The sequence below is a fragment of the Acanthochromis polyacanthus genome, chromosome 23 (assembly GCF_021347895.1).
Source record: "Acanthochromis polyacanthus isolate Apoly-LR-REF ecotype Palm Island chromosome 23, KAUST_Apoly_ChrSc, whole genome shotgun sequence".
In the NCBI taxonomy this organism is placed as follows: Eukaryota; Metazoa; Chordata; class Actinopteri; family Pomacentridae; genus Acanthochromis; species Acanthochromis polyacanthus.
The window spans coordinates 6357607-6382879 of NC_067135.1; the positions used below are offsets into that span (position 1 = coordinate 6357607).

Here is a 25273-nt window from a genome sequence, read left to right on the forward strand (position 1 = left end):
TGTTAGTGTCTGTTTTCCTTACAATAAAAGTATATTTAATGGATATTTCAGTTTGTAAACAATGTTAAGTTGTAAATAAAGGCTTATTTTTACGCGCATTTCGAATCTGGAAACAATGTTTACTTGTAAATAAAGTTTTTAATGGAAATTTCAGCTTGTAAATAAAAAAATATGATGGCGTTTCAGTTTGTAAACAATGTAGAGGTGTAAATAAGGGTTTATTTCTATAGGCATTTCTGTTTGTAAATAATGTTCAGTTGTTTATAAAGGTTTTTTTACGGACATTTCAGTTTGTATGCAATGTTTAGTTGTAAATAATAGTTTGTTTTATGGGCATTTCATTTTGTAAACAATATTAGGTTTTAAATGAAGTTTATTACGGGCATTTCAATTTGTTAACAGTATTTAGTTGTCGATAAAGGTTTATTTTTAAGGACATTTCAGTTTGTAAACAATGTTTAGCTGTAATTAAAGATTTTTGTGGCCATTTGAGTTTGTAAATGATGTTAAGTTGGAAATAATGTTTGTTTGCTTTTTTCTCATGGACCTTACAGTTTGTAAGCAATGTTAAGCTGTAAATACAGGTTTGTTTTTATGGGCATTTCAATTTCTAAACAGTATTCAATTGTAAATAATGTTTTTTTCCCCATGGGCCTTATAATTTGCCAACAATGTTAAGTTGTAAATAAAGGTTTATTTTGATGGGCATTTCAGTTTGTGAACGATATTAAGTTGTAAAACAAGATCAGTGTTAAATGTGAATTGTGATTTTGGCATAAATGAAGCTTCTCTGTGATGGTTATGGAACAAAATTGATGCTGAAATGCGGAAAACCCCTTTCCTAAATTGACCCACACAACTTGAAATACCTTTTAGTGCCTCTGAGTTAATGTGATGTTGCAATTCACATTTGTGCTGTGTTTAAACTGACACGGAAATGTCGGATTTTGGCAAAGATTTCCGAAAAAAGTGAACAGGGTGTTCACTGAAATACGAAGCCGACACATTCAGATTCACACAGGAGTGCATTTCTAAAGGAGGCTGTACAGTCTGAGGTGTTGCGCTAGATTTTTCCCTCCATGCATGCAGTTATTTTAATATAACTACATGCTAAATCTGCAATCGTTCCTCGGCTTGCTACCAAATTAAACCCGTCCGTTTTAAAAGACTATGTGCTTTAACTAGTGTCTGTCGGTGTCCGGTGCTGGTAAATAGGGGTGTGTTTGCTCTGCTACAACATTGGTTAGCCGCTTGTCAATGTCCAGTCACGTGGTGTCACACGGACGGCCATGTTTCCGAAACACAAACAACAAGAAGAGCAGCGACTGGGAGCCAGCAGACACACACACTGATACGCAGCAGCGACCGTAGGAGGAGAGGGGAAAAATTAATAAATAAAACACAGAGCACGACTTTCTGAAAGTACTATTCTGTCGAATGAATACGTTTACAGTGTTTAAAGAGACCAATGCATACGATATAGTGGCCGTAGACGCAGCGTGCAGACAAGCAGTCTGGTAGCTATAAACAGTGAAGGTAAGCCATGGTTCCTCTTTGCAGCTTGTCTTTTGCTAGGTGGCTAACGCGAGCTAACAAGTTAGCCTCGGCTCCCGCAGCTCGAATGGCTTGGATTTTTTTTTACTAGCATTTTCCGCTGAGTTGTCTTACATTTTGAACTCTGTTGTCTTCTGTGTGTATTTGTGTTGTTTACGACGCGAGTAGCCGTGACTCGTAACCGATAGCGGAGTGGAGGTGGTCGTCCGCACATTGGCGGAGCAGGCCGGGGAGTCTGATCCTAACACTCCGCCCCCCTCCGCCATCATATCTGGTGTCATTTGAACCGACGAGCCAAGGCCTTTACGATCAACGCATACCTTGTGCTAGGGTAGCTAGCTAGCCATCTCTGTTATGCATCGGAAATATGATATTTCGGTGCAAATACTGCTGCTTCGATTGATTTGTCGTGGTTTCCCCCCAAATCGATCTGCCGTAATTAGCTTGGAAGGCGAACAATGTATGGGCTAATGTAGCTCGCAACCGCTAACGGAAGCTAATGCCAACTCGAGCTATTCTGTCTAAATGTTAGTCGCCTTTAGGACCAAACATTTTGACGTTTTTCATTTCGGTAAAGTTGTAAATTAACACTTAGTGGAAGCTACTTGCAACATAGATTTGCAGGCTGAATTCCAGCAGATGGATTTTTTAGTTTATCCCGCCACGTTTTCAAAAGCATAAGTATTTAAATGCATAAGAAATTTCATATCCTGCAAGCAGACTTATTTTTGCGTGACCTTGCTTTGGTTTTCAGAGTGCAGAGTTGGTATTGGAGACTAAAAATGTCAACTGTTTGCCCAGTGTGTTCTGCTTTTAAATAATGAAGTGGTTTAAAACAAAAATAACAGCAAGTGTGCTGCAGATGTTTCGAATATAGTTGTTTTTTTTATTTGTTGCAGTTCAATATGAACTTATGTTTTCCTAGAAATTAAACGCCATTGAAAACGATTGGTAAAGATCTAATATTTCTAGAATAATTTGGGTGATTGAGTATGGGAGTGCAATTGCATAGACAATGAAAAGATATATTTTAATAAAAGATTAAACGTACTGTTGGATACCTTTCTCATATGGTGTAACACTGGCAGAGTCATCCAGAATAGCTTTTTGCTTTGGATGGCATTCAGATGTGGCTTTGCACTTGTAATACAGAGCTGTGTGATCCTGATTCAAATGTTCAAACAAATTAGTTGTGCTCTCTCACGTGGTGGCGACAATTCCTCAGCATCATCCTTTCTGTAGCTGAAATATATACAAAAGATGTTGGAGTTTTGTTTCCAACCAGATGTTCTTTCTTCAGTAATTTCACTCTGCAAATGTGGCACAACATATCAACAAACACTGACTGGTAAATATAGTTAAAGCAAACTTTATGTGTGTCTCTAAGAACCTTTAAATGTGTGTAAAATATTTTCTGTCGGACTGCAAGCTTTCTTTTTGTATCAGACAGCAACAAAAAAAGCTATGCCGTGATGTGTTATATGATTATTGCATGTGCAATTGCAGTGTCAACACTGAAAATATATGTTGTGCAGCCCTAATCCTAATGGTTAATGTTTTTTTTGAAGGGGCCGTGTTTTTCCAGTTCACCTTCATTTTGCAACCACTTGTCTCTTAAGTTACTGTAAAGACTGACTTATCCTCACTTTGCAAACACACAGAGCTTCAACTGTACCGCCAGCAGATTAAACTAAAAGGAAAATTAATAATTTATACCCACAGTGCATTGGAACGTAAACTGGACCTGTCGGTATCACTTTTCCACTTGTCTGATGTGTTAAACATTTGGTGTATTGCAGTGTTATTAATTATGTTAGCAAATGTCCTTCGAGCTACTCATAGGGGAGGCTGTCAGATACTCTACTTTTCCATCGTTAAAAAGTGCTAATTGGTTGCAGTTAACCGGCACAGTGTCGCACAAGCTCCAACTCTGGCAATAAAAGGGGCAAAAGATGGCCAGCAATTTATGAAAATCCTACTGTGTTAATTTACATTGTTTTAAAAGAAAATTACATAACTATAAAAAGCCAGTAAGAGCCACACTTGAATTAAGAGCTTATTATGATTTATGCAAAACCAATGTAATAATTGTTCTGTTAGCATTTAAAAACTACAGTTTCTCTCAGGTTTTTACAGTGAACCAGTGGCTAAGTCTATTAATAGAGAGGAGCAAAACAGGCAGCATCTTTTATTGATACCTGAGGTACCTGAAATGCCTGAATTCTGGCATGTTATCCTATTGATGCTTAAAGCCCTGCCAGCCAGATATAGCCATTAGGAGTTGTGCTAATGCGAAGCATTGCACATGAGCATACCCCCTCAGAAACAGCACCAAATCACTGACCGTGAACAATTTTCTATCTGCTCGCATTATATATAGCATGTCACCCAACCGTAAGCAAGCATTTATTTTGAACTTAAGCACTGATTGTCATTGAGCACAGCCAATAAAATATGCTTTTGATGTGTTATTTAAGTCACAGGAAATGATGGTGTTATGATACCTCTGAAATATTACTCTTAAGGACACTTTAATATGTGTATATGTAGGCTTAGTTTTTTTAATTTAACGGTTCAGTTGGGGTTGGGACTATTTTCTCCTCGATGTGTTGTTGAGAAACCGCGACTAACATCTTGCTCGATCAAAGGCCATCCTAATTTAAATGTTGTACCTTTTTACTGCCTTTTCTTGTCCTTTAATTAGCCTACAAAGCCCAGAGACTTCAAAAAGTGTGTAAAAATAAGTATTAAAAACTAAAAAAATAAGCATGCACTCACACCTGAATGCTGAACAGCTGCAAAAACGAATGCTTAATTGAGCTTGGAAAACATCAATGTCATTGCATATGATGTTATATCAACCACTCTTTAAAGGGTATATATTAAAGCACACATTAAATTTACCCAGCAGGGATAGTGGTGGTGAATTGTTGGTTCTGTTCTAGAGAGCAGCACTGTGAAAAACCCAACTTTCAAGATGGTTAAAAATAGAAAACATGGTTCATGCTTAACTGTAGCTGAAATGAATTGTTCAATATGTACGAACATAATGGTTGCGCGTCCACATCATATGTACACTGTATGCATGTGTTGTATTTTAGTTGCTTGGATATTGTTTTAGTTGCCATGGCATTTTCAGAAACTATCCCCAACCAGCTGCATGGTTTAAGAAGCAGCTGGTTGACAACATCACTGAAATAGATTCTCTGCATTTATGGATGGAAAATCTTCTGTGAGCAACAGAGACGTTGGTCCTCCACCGAGTGCGAGACTAGGAGTAGTTTTCATTTATTCAGTGAAGGAACACCACAGTGCTTCTCCCTCAGCTCAGTGTGCTGTAACAGATTGATCGAACTGGGCCGGTACCTTTCAATGAGCCCAGGGTGCACCGTGTAAATAGTGTGTCGAGGCTTTGCAGCGGAAAATCAAATTACACTTCCTTTCCTCTCCTCACAGTATAGGTGAACTGCCAAGCTGTAAAAATGCATCTCACCAGAAGTTCATTTATCAAGTGTGCACTTCTCAGGATACTCTTCCCATTTCTCCTTTAATTGTTGGACTTCTCTGATCCCATGTCTCGGTCTCTTCTTTTTTCCAGTGGTGCAAAGGGAGGAGGACAGGAAATAAAGGAGTTACCTGGAGGGTCTCCGTCAATCCACATTTCAGTTGGGGCGAGAGGAAAAGGCACAGAGCGAGAGAGAGTGAGAGAGAGAGAGAAAGGAGAAGAGGAGTTGGAGTCGCGTCTGCTCTTGGCAGCTGTTCCAGCAGCCCGATTCATTGTTTTGGCTGTTATTTTGTTCCCGCGTTACTTTTTTTGATGAATCAGTTCGTATTTTTAACTTTAATGTGAGATATAACTGCTGTAAAAAAAAACAAAAAAAAAAGAAAAACAAAAGAAAGAAAACATTATTACTAGCAAGAGTGTTTTATTTTGTTCCATCGTTAATTTCCAAGGTTCTTTTTTGTTTCTTTTTTATGTTTAACAACCTTTTTCGGCTGTGAGTAGCAGGAGCTTCCATTCTCCAAACTATCGTCGAAACCCCTTCCTTTACCTAGTTAGGACCTGATAACCTGGTATTCCTCAAGCACCTGAAACTGGCAGCTATTCTCTTTGTGTCTGTGTGTTTGGGGAGCTCTGTGACCACAGCTTAAGCACCACTCAGCCTTCTAGTCACCTAAGCCTAACTAAAGCCAGCCAGCTCTAGCCTGGTCCAGCCCAGTCCAGCCTGCTCCGATTATCTGGACAGGGTAAGTAGGCTTTGCCCCATTTGCTCATCCACATTTAACTAAGTGCTTTTCTGCAGAAAATCTAACAGAAAATGTTTCTTCACCTTCAGATACTCAGTTCTGTGTGGACGTGAGGAATATGACTGCTGAGACTCTTAACTTCGGCCCAGAATGGTAATTGAGCAGATTTCTTTACATTGTTTCAACATAGTTTCATCATGTTTCTTAATACATCAGGAAGTAATTCCTGAAGAAATTCAGTGTGGTTCCTGTTGTGATACTTTCATACTTTTCTTGCAGCAGTGTAAGCATTTGAATTATTATCTGCATTTTTTTTTGAGGATTTTCTTCGCTGTTGGTATCAAGAAGCTTAGCTTAAATCTGCATGCTCCATTGTTATGTCTAACTGACAGAGAGCGTTACTTAATGTGGCCATTTGTTTTCATGGCAGTTTGCCTACATTACAAGATAATTTCCTGTGTAAAATGAACATTCTGCTGGGGTTTTCCTAGTTCAGAGTGGGCCTTTAGGGGCTGACGCATAACAGCATGACTGATCCATGTACAGTAAAGGCAATAGGCCTGTGTTACCTTATTTAACATATCTATGTAATTTCTTTTTTTCTGACTCTTGGATAACAAAAATGCATATTATGTTGGAGTAAATGAAAGCCTAATTAACAAAACTGGTTGAACAATGTAATTTTCGTCTCAGTTCTTATCATTTTGGTGTTTTTTTGCATTGGGCTGGCTCCAATAAAACCCATTTGGGTGCTTCCAAAAATTCCCCAGTGCAGGAAAAAAAAAACCTTTGTTCTCGCCTGATGATGGCACAATGAAAGATCAGAAGGTTAATGAAAAGGTTGGGATTTGTCCTCTGGTGACCACAGTGTCCATTGTGAATGTGGCGGCAATCTGGCTTTACTTTTTGAGGTCACTTTAACCAAATTCAGCTCAACCTTTGACAGCCTGAAGCATTCATATGAAATACCGCTCATATTTCTGGTGATTAGAGCTGGAGTGATTTACTGATTGGACAGAGTATTAACCCTCTGAACCCCAAGGAATTTTCCTGTCACGTTTCTGCTCATTGTGGGCTCTTTTTTCACTGCAATATAAAGTCCTGCATCTCCAAGGAAACAGCACAACCATGACTAGTAGACAGAACCCCAACATGTCTTTAGTGCAGTTTGAAAAAGTTAGAATGCCATAAATCATTCCAAAAAGAAAAATTAAAGTAGACCTTTTTTAACTTTTATAACTTCGTCGGGTGTTAGAAATACTGGGAGGTGCATTCTCTAGATATTTAACTTCCATTTTTAATACTTTTGTCTTTTATCTGCTCTGTAGAAACACAACCTGCAGCCCTGTTCAGCTGCATCCTGCCTGAGTTTTTGTAGAATCTGGTTTGCATGAAACCGTTTATTATGTAGAGCATTTAAATGAGATGTAGAATAAAGTGATATTTTATGATCACGATTTGAAGCCAACAGAGCCAAACACCACATAGTAAAAGTTGAAAATTTAAAAGTTCTTTTTGTTCTTGTAATTCCTGGCTCTGATACGTGAAGATAATATACTTTTCAAAACCTGCAGGTTAGTTTTTTGGAGTTCAGAGGTAACTATTTTGATGCGTTACCAATTTGTCTGAATAATTTCAAAGCAATAGCAGTATTGAATTTGATATTTCAATGTTTACGACTGTTTATACAAAATGGGCTGTATGAAGTTATCACTTGGAGCTCTGGGAAATTGAGACTTTTCACTTTTTTCTGACACAGCTTTTAACTTGGAAAATAAGTGGGAGATTAACGTATCGTGAACATAATTGTTAGCTGCATGTTTTGCTTTGGACTAATAGTCTAGCCAGCATCTCTGTGATAGTAAATCACCATAACTATCCACAGTAGTGACAACAGAGTTCAGTGGGGTGTTATGTGCAATTTAATGTTTTCAAGACCATGTTTTTTTTTCTTCATCACTAACTGTGGCACAACAGTTTGTACCCGACGCCAAACTGGAGCTATTGTCACAGCAGCGTTGTGTCCATCGCTCTGTCTCTCTGCTGTTTCTCCTCCTCGGTGAATGTTTGTGTAGCGATTAATGGGGGGCGTAGTCTCCAGTTTGGTAGCACTCCATCTCTAACGGCCTGCGACTGCTGTGTGCATTCTTGGTGCAGTGCCAGCCTCGCCGAATACTTCTCTCTTTGCACATCTGCAGCTGCTTTCCTCTCAGCGGCCCTTCTAGCCCACTTTTATCCTCGTACCCTTTTAATACGGCTACGGAGCGGTCACTTCTTGCGCTCACCACACACAGCTGTCTGGCCAGCGTGTTTACAAGTCTTTTAAAGCTGTTAACGTTACAAAATTATTTAGACCATTTGAGGTTTTCTTGGCGCTAGTCCGTGAGTATGTTAGTCACTGTGGTAGAATTCAAAATGAAAACAATCTGCCATGCATTTGGATTTGTGTAACATTTATTAGAGCGGCCTTTGCGAGGCTCTCAGAAAGGATCGTAAATGTCCAGACTGAAGTGTGTGGAAAATGTTCTGGATGCCATTCTTTGTCCTATTAAGGAGGGAAGCTAGCTTTTTCTAAGGTAAATACCAGTGAAGTGGATGCAGTTGTGCAAGAATATTTCATAACCCCACCCACTGTCATGTTTCCTCAGCTCTCCTCTTATTATGTATATTAGTCGCTGCTCCGCTCGGTTTTACCGTCTGCCGACCGGTCTTTCGTGCTGCTTTTCTTTACCTTTTACACCCCACACCCTCCTCTCCATCTCTGAGCTGCATATGGTTTTGATGTGGGGCTGTGAGTCAATGACACACTTTGTAGAAGCATGTGAATGGAGCCATTGTTAAACAGCAGGCCTTGGAAGCTGGCCTGCTAGTAATAGCTTTTTAAAATGAAATCTTGAGATTGGAAAGCTAATATATCATCTGCGTTGAGCCAAGTGTATTCAGGGGGACCTGTGTGGGAGGATTGTTGATTTGTTACAGAACATTTAGGAAATTCTTTTTTTCTCCGCGGCAAGATGGATGCTATTAGATATTTTTTCCAATTCACATTAATAGGAACACCACCAAGGTTACACAATAGATATCTATGTTATTTATAAGGGTTTTTTTTTTTTTTCAGCGTTTTACGAAGAAGCACTGCAAACATGTGACTAACCAGTTGCAATATTGACCAGTGGCCTTGGTTACGAAGAAATGTTGATGTTAAGAGTGCATTATTCTAAACCCTAATGGCTCCTGTGCTCTTCATCACACAGGCTTCGTGCACTGTCCAGTGGGGGGAGTGTGACGTCCCCCCCTCCTTCCCCCGCCATGCCAAAGTACAAGCTGGCCGAGTACCGCTACGGCCGAGAGGAGATGTTAGCACTTTATATCAAAGACAACAAGGTTAGTGGGGAGAAACCGCTGCCTGATTTCTCTCAGACCTTCATGTTTCATTTCTATCGGATTTCAGCAACGTTGCGGAAATTGTCGGCTGAAAATGACCGAGCATTTTCTGGAAAACCCATGTACAGTGCTGTATATTGTTTTAAAGTATCTTTGCTCCCGTTTTAAATATTTTCATCATCAAAAATAAAAACCTGTTTTTAGGTCTTTATGTATTTATTTACTTGTGAAGTCATTTTTTTCAGCCTTGAAAGATGTTTCAAGATCCTGCTGTTGTTGTTTTTAGGTCCCAGAGGACATGCAGGATAAGGAGTTTGCTGCTATTCTGCAAGATGAGCCCATGCAGCCACTGGCACTGGTGCCTCTCACTGAGGAGGAGCAGGTCTGTTCCAAACACACAGATGCACTGACATCTGCAAATACTGAAGTGTTTCTGCCTTATCATGTTGCCCTACTACAATCTCAGTTTCGAAGCGAGCTGTTCGTTTGGCTGACAGATGTGCCTGTGAGCTCACATTCCTCACATTCCTCCCTTTTGCTCTTTCCACTCACTCCGCAGAGGAACTTCTCCATGTCTGTGAACAGTGTGGCAGTGCTGAGGCTCATGGGAAAAGGAGTGAGCGGGGCTGCCCCAGCTGGAGTGGTCCGTGGACGAGGGGCCACGCGAGGTGGTCGAGGTAAAGGCAAACGAAAACACTCAATGGAAGAGAGAAGATAGTAAAGTAAAGCATTGATTTAGCCTAAGTGTCCAACAGCAACAGAAACGCTGCCCAAAGCCTTTGGCTGAAACTACAATGGCCTTCATCCAGCCAAAGTCAAACAGTTTATTCAAGGCGACAACTCAAGTGTTTATTTCCCTTCTTTCTTCCACCATCTTGATGCAGCACATTTCCTCTTGGCCTGTCTAAATAGTCCTCCTTTTGTCCAGCCGCACCTGCCTAAAACCACTGGGCTCATGAACTCACCTTGTCCACACATGGCGCCCCACACACGCCAATGTAAACATTAGCTATCCGGTTCAGAACAGCCAAGGAAACAAGTGAGAAGAATGATGGGTCTTTAAGTGGATGTTTTGGTAGTTTGACTGCCTGCAGGTTAAAGTAGACCCAAGCTCCTTAAATACTGATGGAAGGCGTTTGAGCTGATCACAACTTTTCTCAGCCATGTGATTATATAGTAAATACAAGCGCCTTCTTCTCTGTGCGTTTGAACAGGTCGAGGCCGTGGTGAAGGTGGATTCTACCAAAGAAGTATTGAAGATGCAGAGGTGGGTTTCGGCCGCAGCGTCCGGGAGATACACCGCAGCCAGAGCTGGGATGACCGGTAAGGAAAAAACATGGCACAGAAATGCCCTTAAATGCTGGTAAGGTCGTGTCAATCATGACTCCAAATTCTTTATTGCGTAGTAAGAGCCTATTTTGTCCCTGCTGAGTGGAGCTGTCATCCAGTCTAATAAACTCTATAATCTGCTTTGGATTTTTGTAGAGTTCTTGTGGGAAAGTTTATCTCATTTTTGCAGGCAGCTTCTCTTATCTGCTTAGACTAAACTAGAGTTTGTTGTGTTTTTTTCAAAATTTTTCTTCATGGTTCTGGTTTAAATGAATGATTTGGTGTCTGTGGTTGTGCAATGCAAATGATGGCTGGGCATATTTCTCTGGGATACGTCCTGGTTCGTGTTTTGGATGTTGCTTTCCTCTCTTTATCGCCAAAATGATATAATTTTCTCTCCATTTCCCTCCTTTCCTCAGGGGTGAGCGTCGATTTGAGAAGCCGCTGCGGCGGGAGGTGGGGCGTCCTGGCTTTGAAGAAACTGGAGGTCCCGGGGGTCCGGGGAGGAAGGAGTACACAAGGGCTGACAGTGATAACTGGCGCACCCTCCGGGAGGAGCAGGAGGAGGACGAGGGGGAGCCAGGCAGCAACTGGAGACTTGCTGGACCCCGCAGGGATGGTATGAGAAATACAAACATTTATTTACTGCAGTGCTGCCTCGAACTGTTTGTGTTAAATACGAAAGCTATACATGAGAAAAATCAACAACTTTATTGATTAATTCATGATTTTTTTCTCTCTAAAAGAGTGTTAAGGCAGCAGTCAAGCAGTTTTTCTGTCTAATTTTGTGCAGCTGCTCTGTCAAACTACTGAATTTCACTGAACTAAATGAGCGGCCAACACAGAGGAGTTGGCTAAGACTGAATTTTAATCATCAAGTTCTATGTTTTAAATACGTTAGATCTGGAACCCATCCCAGTTTACTTTTCCGGTTCTTTATGGAATTAATAATAATCTGTGCCTTTAAGGAAATATAAAGCCAAATGTTACAATTTAAGGAAGTGTGACGAAACAATGTTATTTTCAGTTCACTTTTTCCATATTGGAGTGGGTTGTGCAAAACTATGCATGGTGAATGCTGATAATGGACATTAAATATTAAAACGCCCTGAGTAGTGGACAGTGATTTATCTTACTGCTTAGTCCACCGTAGACATCTGTGACCTTAAACTTCTGTTAAACAGTAGGGCAGCAGCTCCAGTTTAGAGGTAGGCATACTGACATCTAGTGGCAGTGAAGGGTTTTGTTCAGGATGTTGCTTAAATCAGGACTTGAAAGCTTCCGCATTTTCTGTGAACACACCAGTCACTTTTGCATGACCCTTTCTGGACCTTTCTTTTCTTGAAAATAAAGCAGCTAGTGACAGGATATATATCTCACCTCCTGGGGCTGTTGCTGTAAGACTTTACCACATAACAACTTCTGTAACTTTGAATTGCGTGCATCCTATAAAACTTTGTTACCTTTGTAAAGGCTTAGGTTCTCAGCGTTGCTCCATAGAATGTTAGCACTGATTGTGGTTTATCCGTTTGGTAGATGGTGGTCCTCGCTCAGCAGGCTGGCGGGACCACAGCGGTCCAGGGGAAAGTCGGAGGAGGAAGTTTGATTTCGACTTCCGGGACTCTGAGGGTCATGGTGGCGGCCGCCGACGTGCAGGCAGCGAGGGACTAGAGGATGACAGGGACGGCCTGCCCGAGTGGTGTACAGATGAGGAGGATGGGGAGATGGGCACTTTTGATTCCTCTGGAGCTTTTATGCCGATGAAGGTATGTACAGCTTTGAGGAGGAAAGATTAAATGGAACTTTGTTGAAAATACAAGTTGTTCTTGAAATTTAGGCACTGTTGTTTTTTTTTTAAGCATTTGTCACACTTCATATATCAACATGTTTCTACTTCTCCTGGTGTTCCCTTGTCAGAAGGGTGGCAAGGAGACAATCCTGGAGGAGGAGTTGGAGTTTAAGGGGATCGAGGAAGAGGAGGATGAGGAGGACAGCCTTGCTGACACAGAGAGAAACAGTGCTGAAGGAGACAAGGAAAAGGGTGAGGAAAGACCTGATCTTTCTTTATTTGATTATTTAGAACGGGCTGCACCTTTTGCTACTCAATTTTCTTCATTGATCACTCGGCCAAGAAAGAATTGATTACTAATGATCGTGCCATCCAACTCAAAGTGTTTTCCTTCCTTTCTTCCACCCCTGGCCTCTCAGAGAGTAAAGAAGCCATCTCTGCTGTAGGGGATGGCGAGACAAAGCCAGCATCACCCTCCTCCTCTCCTCCAGCCCACTGTACCCCGCCATCTCTGGAGTCCCTGCCTAGCAATGCTGGTCAAGTGGTGGACAACACTCAGCTGAGCAACAGCCACTCTGTCAAGGCCAACAGCACGCCTGGCGAAGGTATCTTGTTCCAAAGATCTCTGGATTTTGTTATGTTGTTGGCAGACTTCTGTGATACTGGCCAAATAGAGATATTTAGGTCAGCAGCAGTATTATATATCTGTCTCTATAATTAGACAGTTTCAGACACTCCTATTCTTTTAAGAATACGAAATACTTGTATGCAGCATATTCTTTTTCATATGCAATAAGCATTTAATAATACATTTGTGAGAGGGGGAAAAAATCAGGATAAATGTTTTTAGACCAGCATTTTAATGAGCAATGGCTTAGAATTCATTGGTCAACGCCTTCATGCCTTGCTTTTCTCAAGCAGCCATGAGAATGTCGCAGCAATACTGACAGGATCAAAATGAGGGTTTAGCCACTTAAAATAGTCAAATGCTAAACAATATATAGCTTCAGGAGTCTTGACTTGTCGCCCTTTTACTCACAGGACAGTGTTGTGAGAGGGGAAATTTGGCCACATGGATATTTTGGTTTGATACACAATATGTTTAGCCACAGTTATTTAATATCTTGTTTACTGAACCTGCTGTTCCAGCTCTTAGCAGATACACAGCCAGTAGGTGGCTCTAGCGCTCACATCCAACATCACTAGCCCTTAAATAGAAATGCTAAAAATAGGACCCATTGTTTTACTCTTGTTTCTTGTTCTTGTTGTTGTTTTTGTGGCAGACGTTGCTTCCATAGGGGGCTCCAAGGCCCAGCTGAGCCCCAGCACCGCCACCTCCTCCAGCCTGCCTCCCCCACCTCCTTCCTCTGCTGCTCCTCTCCTCCCTCCATCTGGAGGAGACACCGAGGACGATGAAGGCATGAAACACCTGCAGCAGGTAGAAACAACAGGAGGCCCATCTCAAGCATCTGTCTCAGAATTATTGTGTAATCATGTCAGAAAGTGCATTAGCACGGTATTTTCTCCTGAGATGAGGGATTAAACTCGTGATTATTTTGCAGCGGAATAGTAATAGCTACAGATTTGTCACTTGTTGACAATAGTTGTCTCCCCTTCTACTTGGCAAACTTCTAATTGTTCCACTAATGCACACACTTTTACTTCCATCTCAGCTCTGTCAGATAGTTGCTGCCCCCTACCAGGCTAAATTTGTATGTTTCAGCTATTTTTTGACAAGATGCCTGTCAGTCATGGACAATTCATGGAACTTTTGCTGAAGAAATACCAGTTGTTGCTCACTGGACCTGCTGGTGTATTTTCCCAGCTCAAATTGAAAGCATTAACTGCTCCTTCTTCTTCCTTTAACTAAGGTTTAGTAATACAGCCATGTCCAAGGTGATCTTGAAGCTGATTTACTCTTGTTTGGCCACACTGAAAGTGGTCTATTACAAAGTGAAGGTTGGCCCTAATCTCAGTAAGTAATGAGTCTGTTTGTGTGTGTGTGCTTGTGTAGGAGGCAGAAAAGATGGTGGCATCACTGCAGGACACCTCTTTGGAGGAGGAGTGTTTCACCCAGGCTCTTCAGCAGCAGGAGAGCAGAAACACAGCAGCTGCTCTGCCGCTAAATCATGAGGCTGCCATGAAGTGGTTCTACAAGGACCCCCAGGGAGAGATCCAGGGTACATTTGCACACAGTGGAATTTTATTCATTCATGTATACATATTACATAGCTTTGTTGGAATAAAGTGAGGAAAGTCATCTGCGTAAGCCCAGTTTGTGCGTTGTAAACCTGTTTCTGACGTACCCTCAAACCAGGTCCTTTTACCACTGTGGAGATGTGCGAGTGGTTCCAGGCTGGCTACTTCACCATGACCCTGCTGGTGAAGCGGGGCTGTGATGAAGGCTTCCAACCCCTGGGGGACGTCATCAAGATGTGGGGCCGTGTTCCCTTCGCCCCAGGGCCCTCCCCGCCGCCCCTGCTGGTGAGACAGCTACCACCAACGCAGCGCCCGCAGCCCAACCGGGGGCCCGCCGGGACTGTGAGTCAGAGCTCAGCCAACCTAGAGGATGGGGAGGGGAGGATGCAAGTGAGAGGGCACATGAATAGACAGGTTGTGATAATGCAAGATTTCTTTTAATTTGAGTTTGAGTTAAAAGACAAGTTAAGGAATTTTTTTCCCATTTAATATAATGCTGCATATAAACTTACCAAACACTATAAATACAGTCATGTGTCCAGGTTTGCCTTTGAATGTGGCATAGTAGATCAGATAATAGAAATACAAAGATAGACCATTGTAATGTTTAAATGCTATTGGTAAAACATGCCACAAGCAAATCTATTTTTAGGCTGAACTGTTTGTTTTTGTATTCTGGGTCTGAAGATGCTTCATATTGACTAGTGATCTCCAACCTCTCCTCAGGGAAACCTGGACCAGGAGCGCCTGAAAAAGCAACAGGAGCTGGCAGCAGCAGCTCTTTATCAACAGCTCCAACAGCAGCAGCTATTCCAGCTCATTAACAGGTGGGCCTTTGGGGAGATATAAGTTTCGCCTCACATTTGTACACCGGTCTTCACTAATTAGTGTGCCCGATTTAGTTTGTGTCGTTTTACATCCGCGGAAGTGTGATTTTTGAGCTGAATTCATATTTGGGGCTTTGCTTTACATCCAAGGTGCAGTGAGCAGGGTATGATGCCTTCGATGAACAGGTCGATGTCAGTGCCAGATACAGGGTCCATGTGGGACATGCATACCTCAGCTTCACAGCCGTCAGGTAAAGATAAACTGCTGCTGTATGTTCATATGCTGGCATGTGCGATACATGAAGCGACCCTGTAGCTACTGCTGCTAACATATTCTAATGCTATTCCTTGTAGGCGGTGAAGCCAGTCTTTGGGACATAACAATGAATCCTTCTACTCAGGGTCCAACTCTCGAACAGCTTCAGAAGGTGAGTTCATTTGTAAGTTGGACTCTGTTAGCCATTGCATTGTTATTGTATTTCACTTTAGTAGTAAAATGTTTGAAGTGAAAAGAGTTCAACCATTTTCTGTTGCTTATTTGACACATTTCAGGGTTGTTTGTACTAATAGCAGGCAGTAGCTGAGCTGAAAATGGATTAACAATGATGCTGAATAACGCCAAAGCCAGGACTTAGTCAACTGTAATTACCGTACACTTAATTTAACGATTTATTCCCCTCAGCTCCAGCAAGAGAGGCGAGACGCTGAACTCAGGGCGAAGCGTGAGGAGGAGGAGCAGCGTAAACGAAGGGAGGAGAAGAGGAGGCAACAAGAGGAGCAGAAACGGAGGGAGGAAGAAGAGCTCTTCAGGCGCAAGCAGGTGAGATAAAGGAAGGAGAAATTTTGCCTTTGAATCTATTTTATGTTGCCTTGGAGCTGCAAACATGCTGACATTTTTGTTTGTTTTGCTCGTAAAATGAGCAAGAACTTCTCTACGTTAAAATCCTCATGAATAAAACGTCTTTATAATACGGATCACGCCCAGTAACAAATGTCATATCTTCCTGTAGTGTCGTCAGCAGCAAGAACTGATCATGAAATTGCTGCAGCAGACCCCCCAGCAGCAGGGACCTGGGGCAGGCGGCTCAAGTTGGAGCGGGGCTTCCTCCTCAGGGCTCGGTAAGGCAGGAAAGCCCCCGGCTCTGGCTCTGCTGGAAATGCAGCAAGAGGCAGAGAGGCTCCTGAAGCAGCAGCAGCAGAGAGCCCAGCAGCAGAGAGACCGCGTGAGTGTCACCTCAATAGGTTTCACACAGCAATAATGATGGCATGTTGTCTGAACTTGAAAGTAGAAAATTGCATATAGTTGGTGACGCATTTAGCCTGATTTAACTTTGTGTTTGCAGCACCCTGGCATGTCGATGGGCAGCTCCTCCATGGGAGGGCAGTGGGTGGATGGCGTTGGCATGTGGGGTGGGCCAGGCGGTATGGAGGGTAAGGGTGGTAGTGGAGGGTCTTCAGGCAGCATGGGCATGTGGGATGAGGCTGTGAAGAATCAGACCGGCCTGCGTGGAAACAGCAACAACAACATGGGCTTAAAGAACAGCCGCAGCAGCCCCTCACTCAGGTCAGTTATGTCAGATTAAATCAAATGAAATTCAATGCTGGATGCTGTGATAGGACAATAACGACCTTTTGACAAACACCTCTTTTTCATGTCTACTGTTGCAAATTGCAGATGCTCATTTTTGTCCTTCAGCTGATCGCAGTAATTACCATTTTTATCCTCTATAGTGATCAGTACATGATGCGTCGTAAGCGGACGGAGGAGGAGGAGAAGCTGCTGAAGCTGCTGCAGGGCATGAAGCCTCAGGACGGCTTCACCACCTGGTGTGAACAGATGCTGCACGCTCTCAACACCTCTGCCAACAACTCCTCCTCCTCTCTGGATGGTAGGCTCATCGACTTTTGCATATTTAGTAAAGTCAACGTTGTGGAGAATTCACCCTCAGTTTAGACAGCCGTGTGTCGCTCTGAGTCAAGTTACAACATAAATCTTCTGTTATCACATAATCAGCGTCGCTAATTGTTTAAACTTTTTGTTGCTGTAAAGTTGCCACAATTGTGGCATACCTGAAGGAGGTGGAGTCTCCCTATGCAGTGCTGGATTTCATCCGGTCCTACCTAGGGGACACAGTGGAAGCCAAAGAGTTCGCCAAACAGTTTCTGGAGCGACGTGCCAAACAGAAAGCCAACCAACAGAGACAGCAGCAACAGGTAGGTCAGAGGATCTTTTAAGATGCGGACGTTATCTGCTTGCGGAAAGTCTGACATCGACTCGTTTTTATGGAAGCATCGTGCCTTCTGATGGCTGCTTTTTTGCTTATAGTAAGGACAGATCTGACCTCCCCACAGAAAACCGACAGTCACACCAATCTGTATTGTCTGGTTAACTTGTTCGATATGACGTAAGCTTCCTCCTTTTGGTTTTTAATTTACGATGTCTTTTAATTTTTACTAGCTACATTTGGATTGAAGAAAAAGTGAAAATTCATTTGCTGCTGTGAGGAATGAATGCCACAAGCAAGGTTGCCGTCCACATTTTTGTCTGTACTGCCTGTATTTGTATTTAATGTAACAATGTGTTGTTGAATTTGTGTACTTTATTTGGATAACATATTGGGTTAAGACAAACCATGATGAGGAAACAGACCTGATGGCAAACTGCGAGGAAACTGGATTCATTTTCATTGCGTTGGGACTTTTTATATGTACAAAATAAGTTGTAACACTACAGAAAAATGAAAATATCACAACAGCTTAACATTGGCTCTTTAACATACGATTAGCAGGCTAAAATGTCAAATGTTTGTGTCTCAGTTATCAAAGGAAGTGGCTGGATTGAACATGAACTTCCCTCTGCAGGTAAAAGCAATTTATGCCTTTGTACTAAAGATATAAATATACATACAAATGAATTGTTAGTGCAAATGGCCAGATGATGTATGATCCTCTTTATTTTTCTTTCCCTTCCTTGTTTTTTTTCCTCTAGGACTCAATGCGAGGTATGAATCCAAGCACGCTGCAGTCCATGTTTCAGGCCAACCACATGAGCAAGGCTGGTCTCTATGACAACCAGGGGGGGAAGATGAAGAAGAAACAGCCCATGATGCTGCACTCTGACCCCAGCATCTTAGGTATGTGACCTCACCAGCATTGAACATTCTGTCCCTGAAATGACCAGCGTTGGTGAACTCAGTTTACCCAACCTGTCAGTAACTACACACTTCTGCATTAAAGCTAGGCAGAAAACACAACATGGAGTACAAGATACAAAAAGTGCAGCTTTCTGAAGCAGCTGCAGAAATCCTTTCATCTTTCTAATTGTTTGCACCTCTGTTGATGCTGATTGTGTTGGGAGAGTAGGCTTTTGTCTGATCTTTGTGTAGTTGCATGTGTACTTTTGCTCTATTTTAAATGCATATGTTGTATACTTAGCTTAAACGTGACCAGTGTCTAGTTTAGCACCTAAACAGCACTTCTTAGACATAAGAAGTGCAAATGTATTATTTGAAGTTTGGAGATGTATGAGTTAGCTTTTCTCACATTACGACCTTGACAGAACAGCTGAGGATTCTGCCTATCAAATCATTTTTGTTGCTTGTGTCTTCATTCTCTGCTAACAATGAGGTCATAATATGGTCAGTTCATGCCTTCAGGAGGCTAAATGAGTACATGTGATGTAAATGTAGTATTTTTACAACCCTGAATTTGTCACAGCGTGGACTGTCTGCAATGCAAGCAGGCTGACCGCACATTCCAAGATAGAGTTGAGACTGTGTGAGCTTGTTCTTCCTTATCCACACCTTTGGAGGTGTTTTGATTTGTACCAGCTTTTCGTCTGAGCTTATCGAACGCAGTAAGAAATTCTAAATTCTCCAGAAATCAGCCCACTGTGCTCGACACACCTCAGGAATAAACAGATTGACGCTGTGCAATAGCCCAATCTGTAACCACCTGCTATATCCTCTAAATAGAGCCGATCAGAAACGACCCCGTGAGTTTTTCTGTTTGATATGAGTGACAATTCAACCATCTGTGTCTCAGACGGACACGTAGCTGTTCTAGTATGAACAGAACTGCGTGTGCATCTGCTGTCTGCTTTCAAAGTCCACATCGGTTTGCTCAGGTGGATGCAGAAAGCATGACTTGGCCTTTTCTCCCCGTCATCCCACCCTCCTCTGATCTCACTTTGCTCTCTCCATCCCTTCTCTCTGCCCTCCTTGCCTCCCCCCCCTCCTCCCTGCAGGGTACTCATTCCACAACACGGCCGACTGTATGAGCCTGAATGAGATGGAGATGGTGGAGGATTACTGATGTGACGCAGCGCAGCAGCAATAGCTACCTGAGGCCTTCTGTCTTTTAATCAGACAAACCTGATGACGAATGTGCACTGCTGGGGGAACCAGGGGGTGGGGGCTGGAAGGGAGCAAGCGCGAGGGGGAGGTGCAGGGTGGAGGTGCCTAGATCTGTGCCTCCCACTCTTTCTTTCCCTCTGCATGGATAAAAAAAGGGCTCCCTGCTGCACCAGTTGATCACTAGAGCGGGGGAGAGGGGGTGAGGCAGGGCGAGGTTAAAAGGAAGATGGGTATCCTCTGGCACTCAAAAGATTAAGCACCTTATACTGAACTAATGCACTTTATTGAGATGGGATTTGAATAGTTTTTTTTTCATATGTGTGTATGTATGCGTGTGTGTGTGTGTGTGATTTCGGAATCAGTGCGCACACGGTATGTGTTCACACACATCATCTGTGTGCGTCAGAACTGGAAGGGGGCGGTGAACCAGGCGGTGGGGTGAATGGTCAGGCTGTTAGGTTTTCAAAGTCAGGGGGACCTTTAGTTGAAACCTTATCAGAGAGCAAATCCTTTCTCAAAAGACAAACACTGTTGATATTTCTCTTGTTTAGCATTTTTTTACGTTTATAAAAAAAGTAAAGCTATTGAAAAATGGATTATAAAAAACTTGAAGATTTGCACTTGCCTAAAAAAGAAATAACAAAAACAACAAAAAAACAAATGGGGTTAGTTATAGAAGTGAATATTTTTGTGAATGTGTCTGAGTGACTGAGCGAGTGGCAGATGTGTGATGATTGGTTTGTGTCAGTAATATACAGTCTGCACAATGTTTTTTTTTCTTTTGTTGCTTACCAAGATGTATGAAACATAAGAGGCCATTTTTGTCTTTTTTGTTCAGATGGTGATTTTGTATTCTCATGTTTAGAGAGTGTGTGTGTGTGTGTGTGTCCTTTTCCAAACAGGGACTTGATCTGTGTGTTTTGAGAGTGTGACTGAATAAGAGAGAGAGAGAGAGAGAGAGAGAGAGGGCAATTGCACAACACATCCTTTCTCTCACCAGCTCTTCATCCCCACGTAGAAAAAAATAGAAATGCATACATGTGTAAATGTTAGCTTTGCTCTCATCACATGATGACCACCACTAGTTTATTTCCCTTAGCTTCTCCCCATGGGGAGCTGTCTCTAGACCGTGAAGGACTTGCAGACATGGCGAATCATGAGGGACATTTCTGTGTGTGCATCTGAATGAGATTTTGTATGCGTGTGTCTTCAGAGTACATGTTCATTTACTGTTCATAGAAATGAGTTAAGACTACAGGTACTCATTTTGAATACATGTGCTGTTTTGTATGTGTATGAATGCACATTTGTGCCTAAGAACTTGGATAGGGTGCATGGCCATTGAGACATTAACTCTTTTTTGAGAGCGAGTGTGATGTGTGTCAGTGCTCAGCACAGTGTATGTAAAGTATGTAAGTTTATATCGTAAATATTTCTAGTTCAGTCTAGGGGTGATCCATCGGAAGGTTAGTCCAGTCTGTTTTCCTGGGGTGTGATCACGTTGCCTTTTGTCAGCTCTCGAACTTGTGAATGAAAGGTGTCGAGTTTCTGACTATGAAAAAAAAAATACAGCATCTTAATGTGCAAGTGCACAGAACGGTGCATGAAATGTTAGCATATTGTGTTACTTATTCGTTGTTGCAATTTGATAATGACGAGTTTTCTTTTTTTAAAAATGAAAAATATATATGAATATATACATTATATACAAAGTTTAAAAAGTATTTGGACTAAGATAATGAGCACTTGGGGCTGCTATTTTTGTTGTGTGTTTTTAATTTTTTTCCTTAATTTGTTTTTCATTTTTGTTTCATTATTGCCATGTGAAGTGTGTATTATTTCTTTCTTAAGAAAATATTGAATGTATTCCAAAAAAATGACAAGAAACCCGTGCTGATACCAGATTTTTTTTTCCTCAGAAGATTTCAAAAATGGAAACAAAATACAAAAAAGCTTCAAAGAGTTTAGCGAGGTCTTTTTTTTTTCATTTACACGGTGGAGAAGGAAAAAAAAACTCGGGATGGATACAGTTGAACACACTGCCTCTACAATCCTGGTCGTACAAATGGTGACTAAGAATTTAAAGAAAGGACTCTTTCTATTCCATACTGGAGCTTTGGTTGTTTACAAACCACATGGATATCTGTGGGTGCAGTTTTGTTTTTCTTTTTTTGTTTTTTCTTTTTGGCTATTTTGTTCCCACATAAGACGGGTGGGGTTTGCAAGTGCGCTTCTGCCATATGGACACTGAGTGGTGTTGGGGTTTTTTGAGGAAGAGTGGCAGGCATCACAACAACATGGACAAGATCCTTTGAGTGGAACTTTTGGGGTCTTGAGACTTGATCATCAACCATGGAGTGGAGGCGGAAAAAATCAAGGATGGGCTCTGTTTTGTTGAAAGGAGTGCAGGGCTGCAGAACCCTAGAGGGAACTGAGAAGGCAATATGAGTACACCTGGTTAGTGCACGTGTCTTCACCTCGACCCTCTTACGCACCCACACCCTGCCCTCACCAACTCACCTATGCACTTTTGTTCATTCAAGCTGTGAGGTACAATTTTGGGGATGGGAGCACAATTACAACAGGAGGATTGCTACGACTTTGACAAAGTCACTGAAAAGATATTCCCAAACTGAAATAAGAGACTCGAGAAGCACGTCTTCTCCCACCTCCTGTATATAACCATATTTTTGTATTATCTTTCAAAATAGAAAGAAAATTTGCAAATGGATGAAGGAAAATTCATGAGACGTTGATTATATGGAGTGAATGTTCTTCATGAAAACCAATCTTTTTGAATATAGTTTGAGATGGACTCGCTGTGAGTTTCCTTTAGTTTGCCAGTAGCCCTGAAATAATCGGGGACGGAACGGAAATTCACATGGACTGAGGTGTGTCGGACATGCTACAGTGGCTCCAAGACTGACTGATAGTTACTTATCAAAAATGGATGTTGCAGTGGCTGCGAAGAGTCCACCAAGAGTGTTTGATCAACACACGCAGTGAAGAGGCAGACACGGGTTTAAAGAGCTTTCGGCAAGGATGCTTCCAACCTGATGGCTGCCTTGAGAGCTGTAAAGTGATTGCTGGAGGAAAAGGGTTCGGCATTGGTAAGACACTGTTGTTTTCTACTTGATGCTCTTCATTTGATGCCTTTAGCTTTTGTTAACCTCAGCATTGTTTGGACAGTGTGGTGATGAGGTCTTGTGCTCTTTCTTTTTGGTTTCTCATAGGGGTCTGGCTGTGCTTTATTTGCTGCCCTCTGCAAGGAGGATCTAATCTACAGCCGACCAATGAACCAGTTAGCCCTAAACCTGTCCCGTTGAACTTAAACCCTAAGAAACTTTTCATGACCTCAGATTGGGCAGGCCATTGGCATTATCAGTTGGACAGTTACCAGACGAAGTTACAGGTTTATCAACCATCAATCCCATCTGTGTTGGAAGTATTCACGTTTGGGATTTGATCACATGCTCTCCGACGAGGAACAGGATAAAAAGGCACGTTTGGCCCAGATGTCATCACCCACCTTGGCCTGAAACTCTTGGGGAGGTTGCGTAGAGGTCTTCTAACCAGCGGGACGAGAAGACCTGCCCTCCTGCCCTGACGTCAGAGACGGAGAGCTGGGTTGAGTCATGGTGGACGTGGCTGGATTACATCTCAGCCCCCCGGAAATCCCTGCAGCTGTGGAACTGGATGAACTGAAAGAATTGTACAAAAACAGAAAAAAAAGACTTTGAAACATGACAGAACACAAACCACACATCACATAGATCCTAGAGTCCAAAGGAGCGGCAGACACACTACATGCACACTTACAGCAAAAGTTACATTGGCTCTCCTCTGGAACCATGTCTGCACACACGACAGGGATGCATCAATATCAAATCACACAAAGACACACAAGCATCAACGCTCATCAGTATAAACGCTGAGCTTTGTAAATAATGTACAAGTTTTGATTTTTCTCTCATAGTGGGTTTTGCTTTATTTCTTGGTTCAACATGCCTTAAATTGTATAGTTCAGTCTTGAATGGCTAACTGAAAATGTTCTCTAAATGACGAATTTGAGTTGGAAACCACCTTGTTAATTGTACTCTAAAGTTAAAGAGGTTTCAGCAAGACTGTTTTCTGTTGGTGAACAGAATTGTCCTGTATAAACCTGCTACATGTGCATCTGATCACCTTTAAAGTTACTAGTTAACTACAGAATAGAGCAGTAAGTGTTTTTTGATTGAGCTAATTTTGCTGGTGGTTGGCTTTCGTTGCCCTTTTGTTTTCATTCAAATGAAGAGTGGGTTTGTTCGGATTTCCTATTTAGATTATTGCTGAAGGTGCAGGCTTAATAAAGGGCTCAAGTCTGTACTGTCAGGAGCTGAACTGATTGGGTAGGATGCAAAGAATTTTCTTCAAGCACGGACTTGTTGCTGCGTGATAATTGTTGGATACACAGCTTTGAGCAAAACTGAACCAGACTGGCGGGTCAAACTGAGATACAAGTTAGTGCATTTGGTTAGTTTTTACACTCCAGGGGACTTGAATGGTTTGAAGGATACAAGGTACTTTTTACAGTTTTGAGATGACTACTCGGACTTGTATAATAAGAGTAATTGTAAGAGCAAGCTTGCAGGATTTGTGATATTTGTGGGTTTTGACACTAAACCTCTTGGTGAGTCACAACCTGGCCTACAGTGCCTCTGCTAATGCTGCTGACCATCTCTGATGGCACTGAATAGATAAAGGATTGACCAATCGGATGTCTTAATCTGGGGGAAAAAAATCTTGGACAGTGTCTTATTCTGTGTATCTTATTGGATTCAAGAGATTAATGTTTTTAGTCAAGCAATAGTTTTTCTTTGTACCCTTAATAACTAAACAGTTTGCAGTTTTTAATCCAAATGGCACCTGGTAATTTTCGAATACCACCAGCTTTTTGTGCATTTTGATTCACTCAGACTTTGTGTGGGGTAGGTATTTGCAATAGCTGTAAATCAAAGCAGCCACAGTAGGCTTCAGTATGCCACTACCAAAAAACACATAGTCCTGTTAACTCGGTGAATAAAACGATTACAGATTATTGCTGTCAGTTGCCAAAACGGAGAAATTCACTTTATACAGATGAGTATGCTGTCAGCTTCTTTATTAGTGAATGACTTGCCTATGTTTGACATTTTTAAAAGATTATATGGTGTAGTATGAATCAGTGGTCAGTCATCTGTTTTACTGCACTACACAGGCTTTTATGATCAGATAAACTGCAGTATTGTGTCGTCAAAAAGCCCCAACGATTGGCAGCAGCTTCAGAAAAGATCCTGTCACGTCCCAGTCTGTCTACTCAAAGATATAGAGTTATCTGGTTCTTTGTTGCTGGTTAGCTGTTGTTCCAACCCTAATAATATGATACACCCCAGTCAGCTCAGCTTCTCTGCTTAATAAGTCTGTGAATGTTGTTAAACTAACAGCATATATGTAATGAAACTGTTTTGGAAAAAGAACAACTGAAAGATGTGTAAATAGTTTGGCTTTTGTTTGTTTGAAGAACAAAATAAATACTAAATAAATAGCATTTAGCTGTGACTGACTCTGTG

The 25273-nt window shown here is 41.9% G+C and overlaps 1 protein-coding gene across 5 annotated transcripts; it reads left to right on the forward strand.

The window, feature by feature from the left end:
• The first annotated feature begins 1270 nt into the window (after positions 1-1270).
• gigyf1a (GRB10 interacting GYF protein 1a) lies at positions 1271-25262 on the forward strand. 5 transcript variants are annotated; one of them, XM_051943633.1, is made up of 26 exons: positions 1271-1536; positions 5153-5802; positions 5892-5955; positions 9057-9186; positions 9473-9568; positions 9746-9863; positions 10401-10509; positions 10935-11134; positions 12052-12281; positions 12433-12556; positions 12724-12909; positions 13588-13742; positions 14319-14484; positions 14622-14917; positions 15230-15330; positions 15487-15581; positions 15685-15758; positions 16013-16150; positions 16341-16553; positions 16674-16894; positions 17062-17219; positions 17381-17544; positions 18148-18192; positions 18320-18464; positions 19577-22795; positions 22919-25262. In XM_051943633.1, the coding sequence occupies exons 3-25, from the start codon at positions 5921-5923 to the stop codon at positions 19642-19644; spliced, it is 3267 nt and encodes a 1088-aa protein (XP_051799593.1). In that variant the 5' UTR covers positions 1271-1536; positions 5153-5802; positions 5892-5920; the 3' UTR covers positions 19645-22795; positions 22919-25262. The 5 variants fall into 5 exon arrangements, with proteins under 5 accessions (XP_051799593.1, XP_022049713.1, XP_022049714.1 ...); XM_022194021.2 differs by having other exon boundaries at positions 1272-1536; positions 15481-15581; XM_022194022.2 differs by having other exon boundaries at positions 1272-1536; positions 14622-14845; positions 15481-15581.
• The last annotated feature ends 11 nt before the right edge of the window (positions 25263-25273 follow it).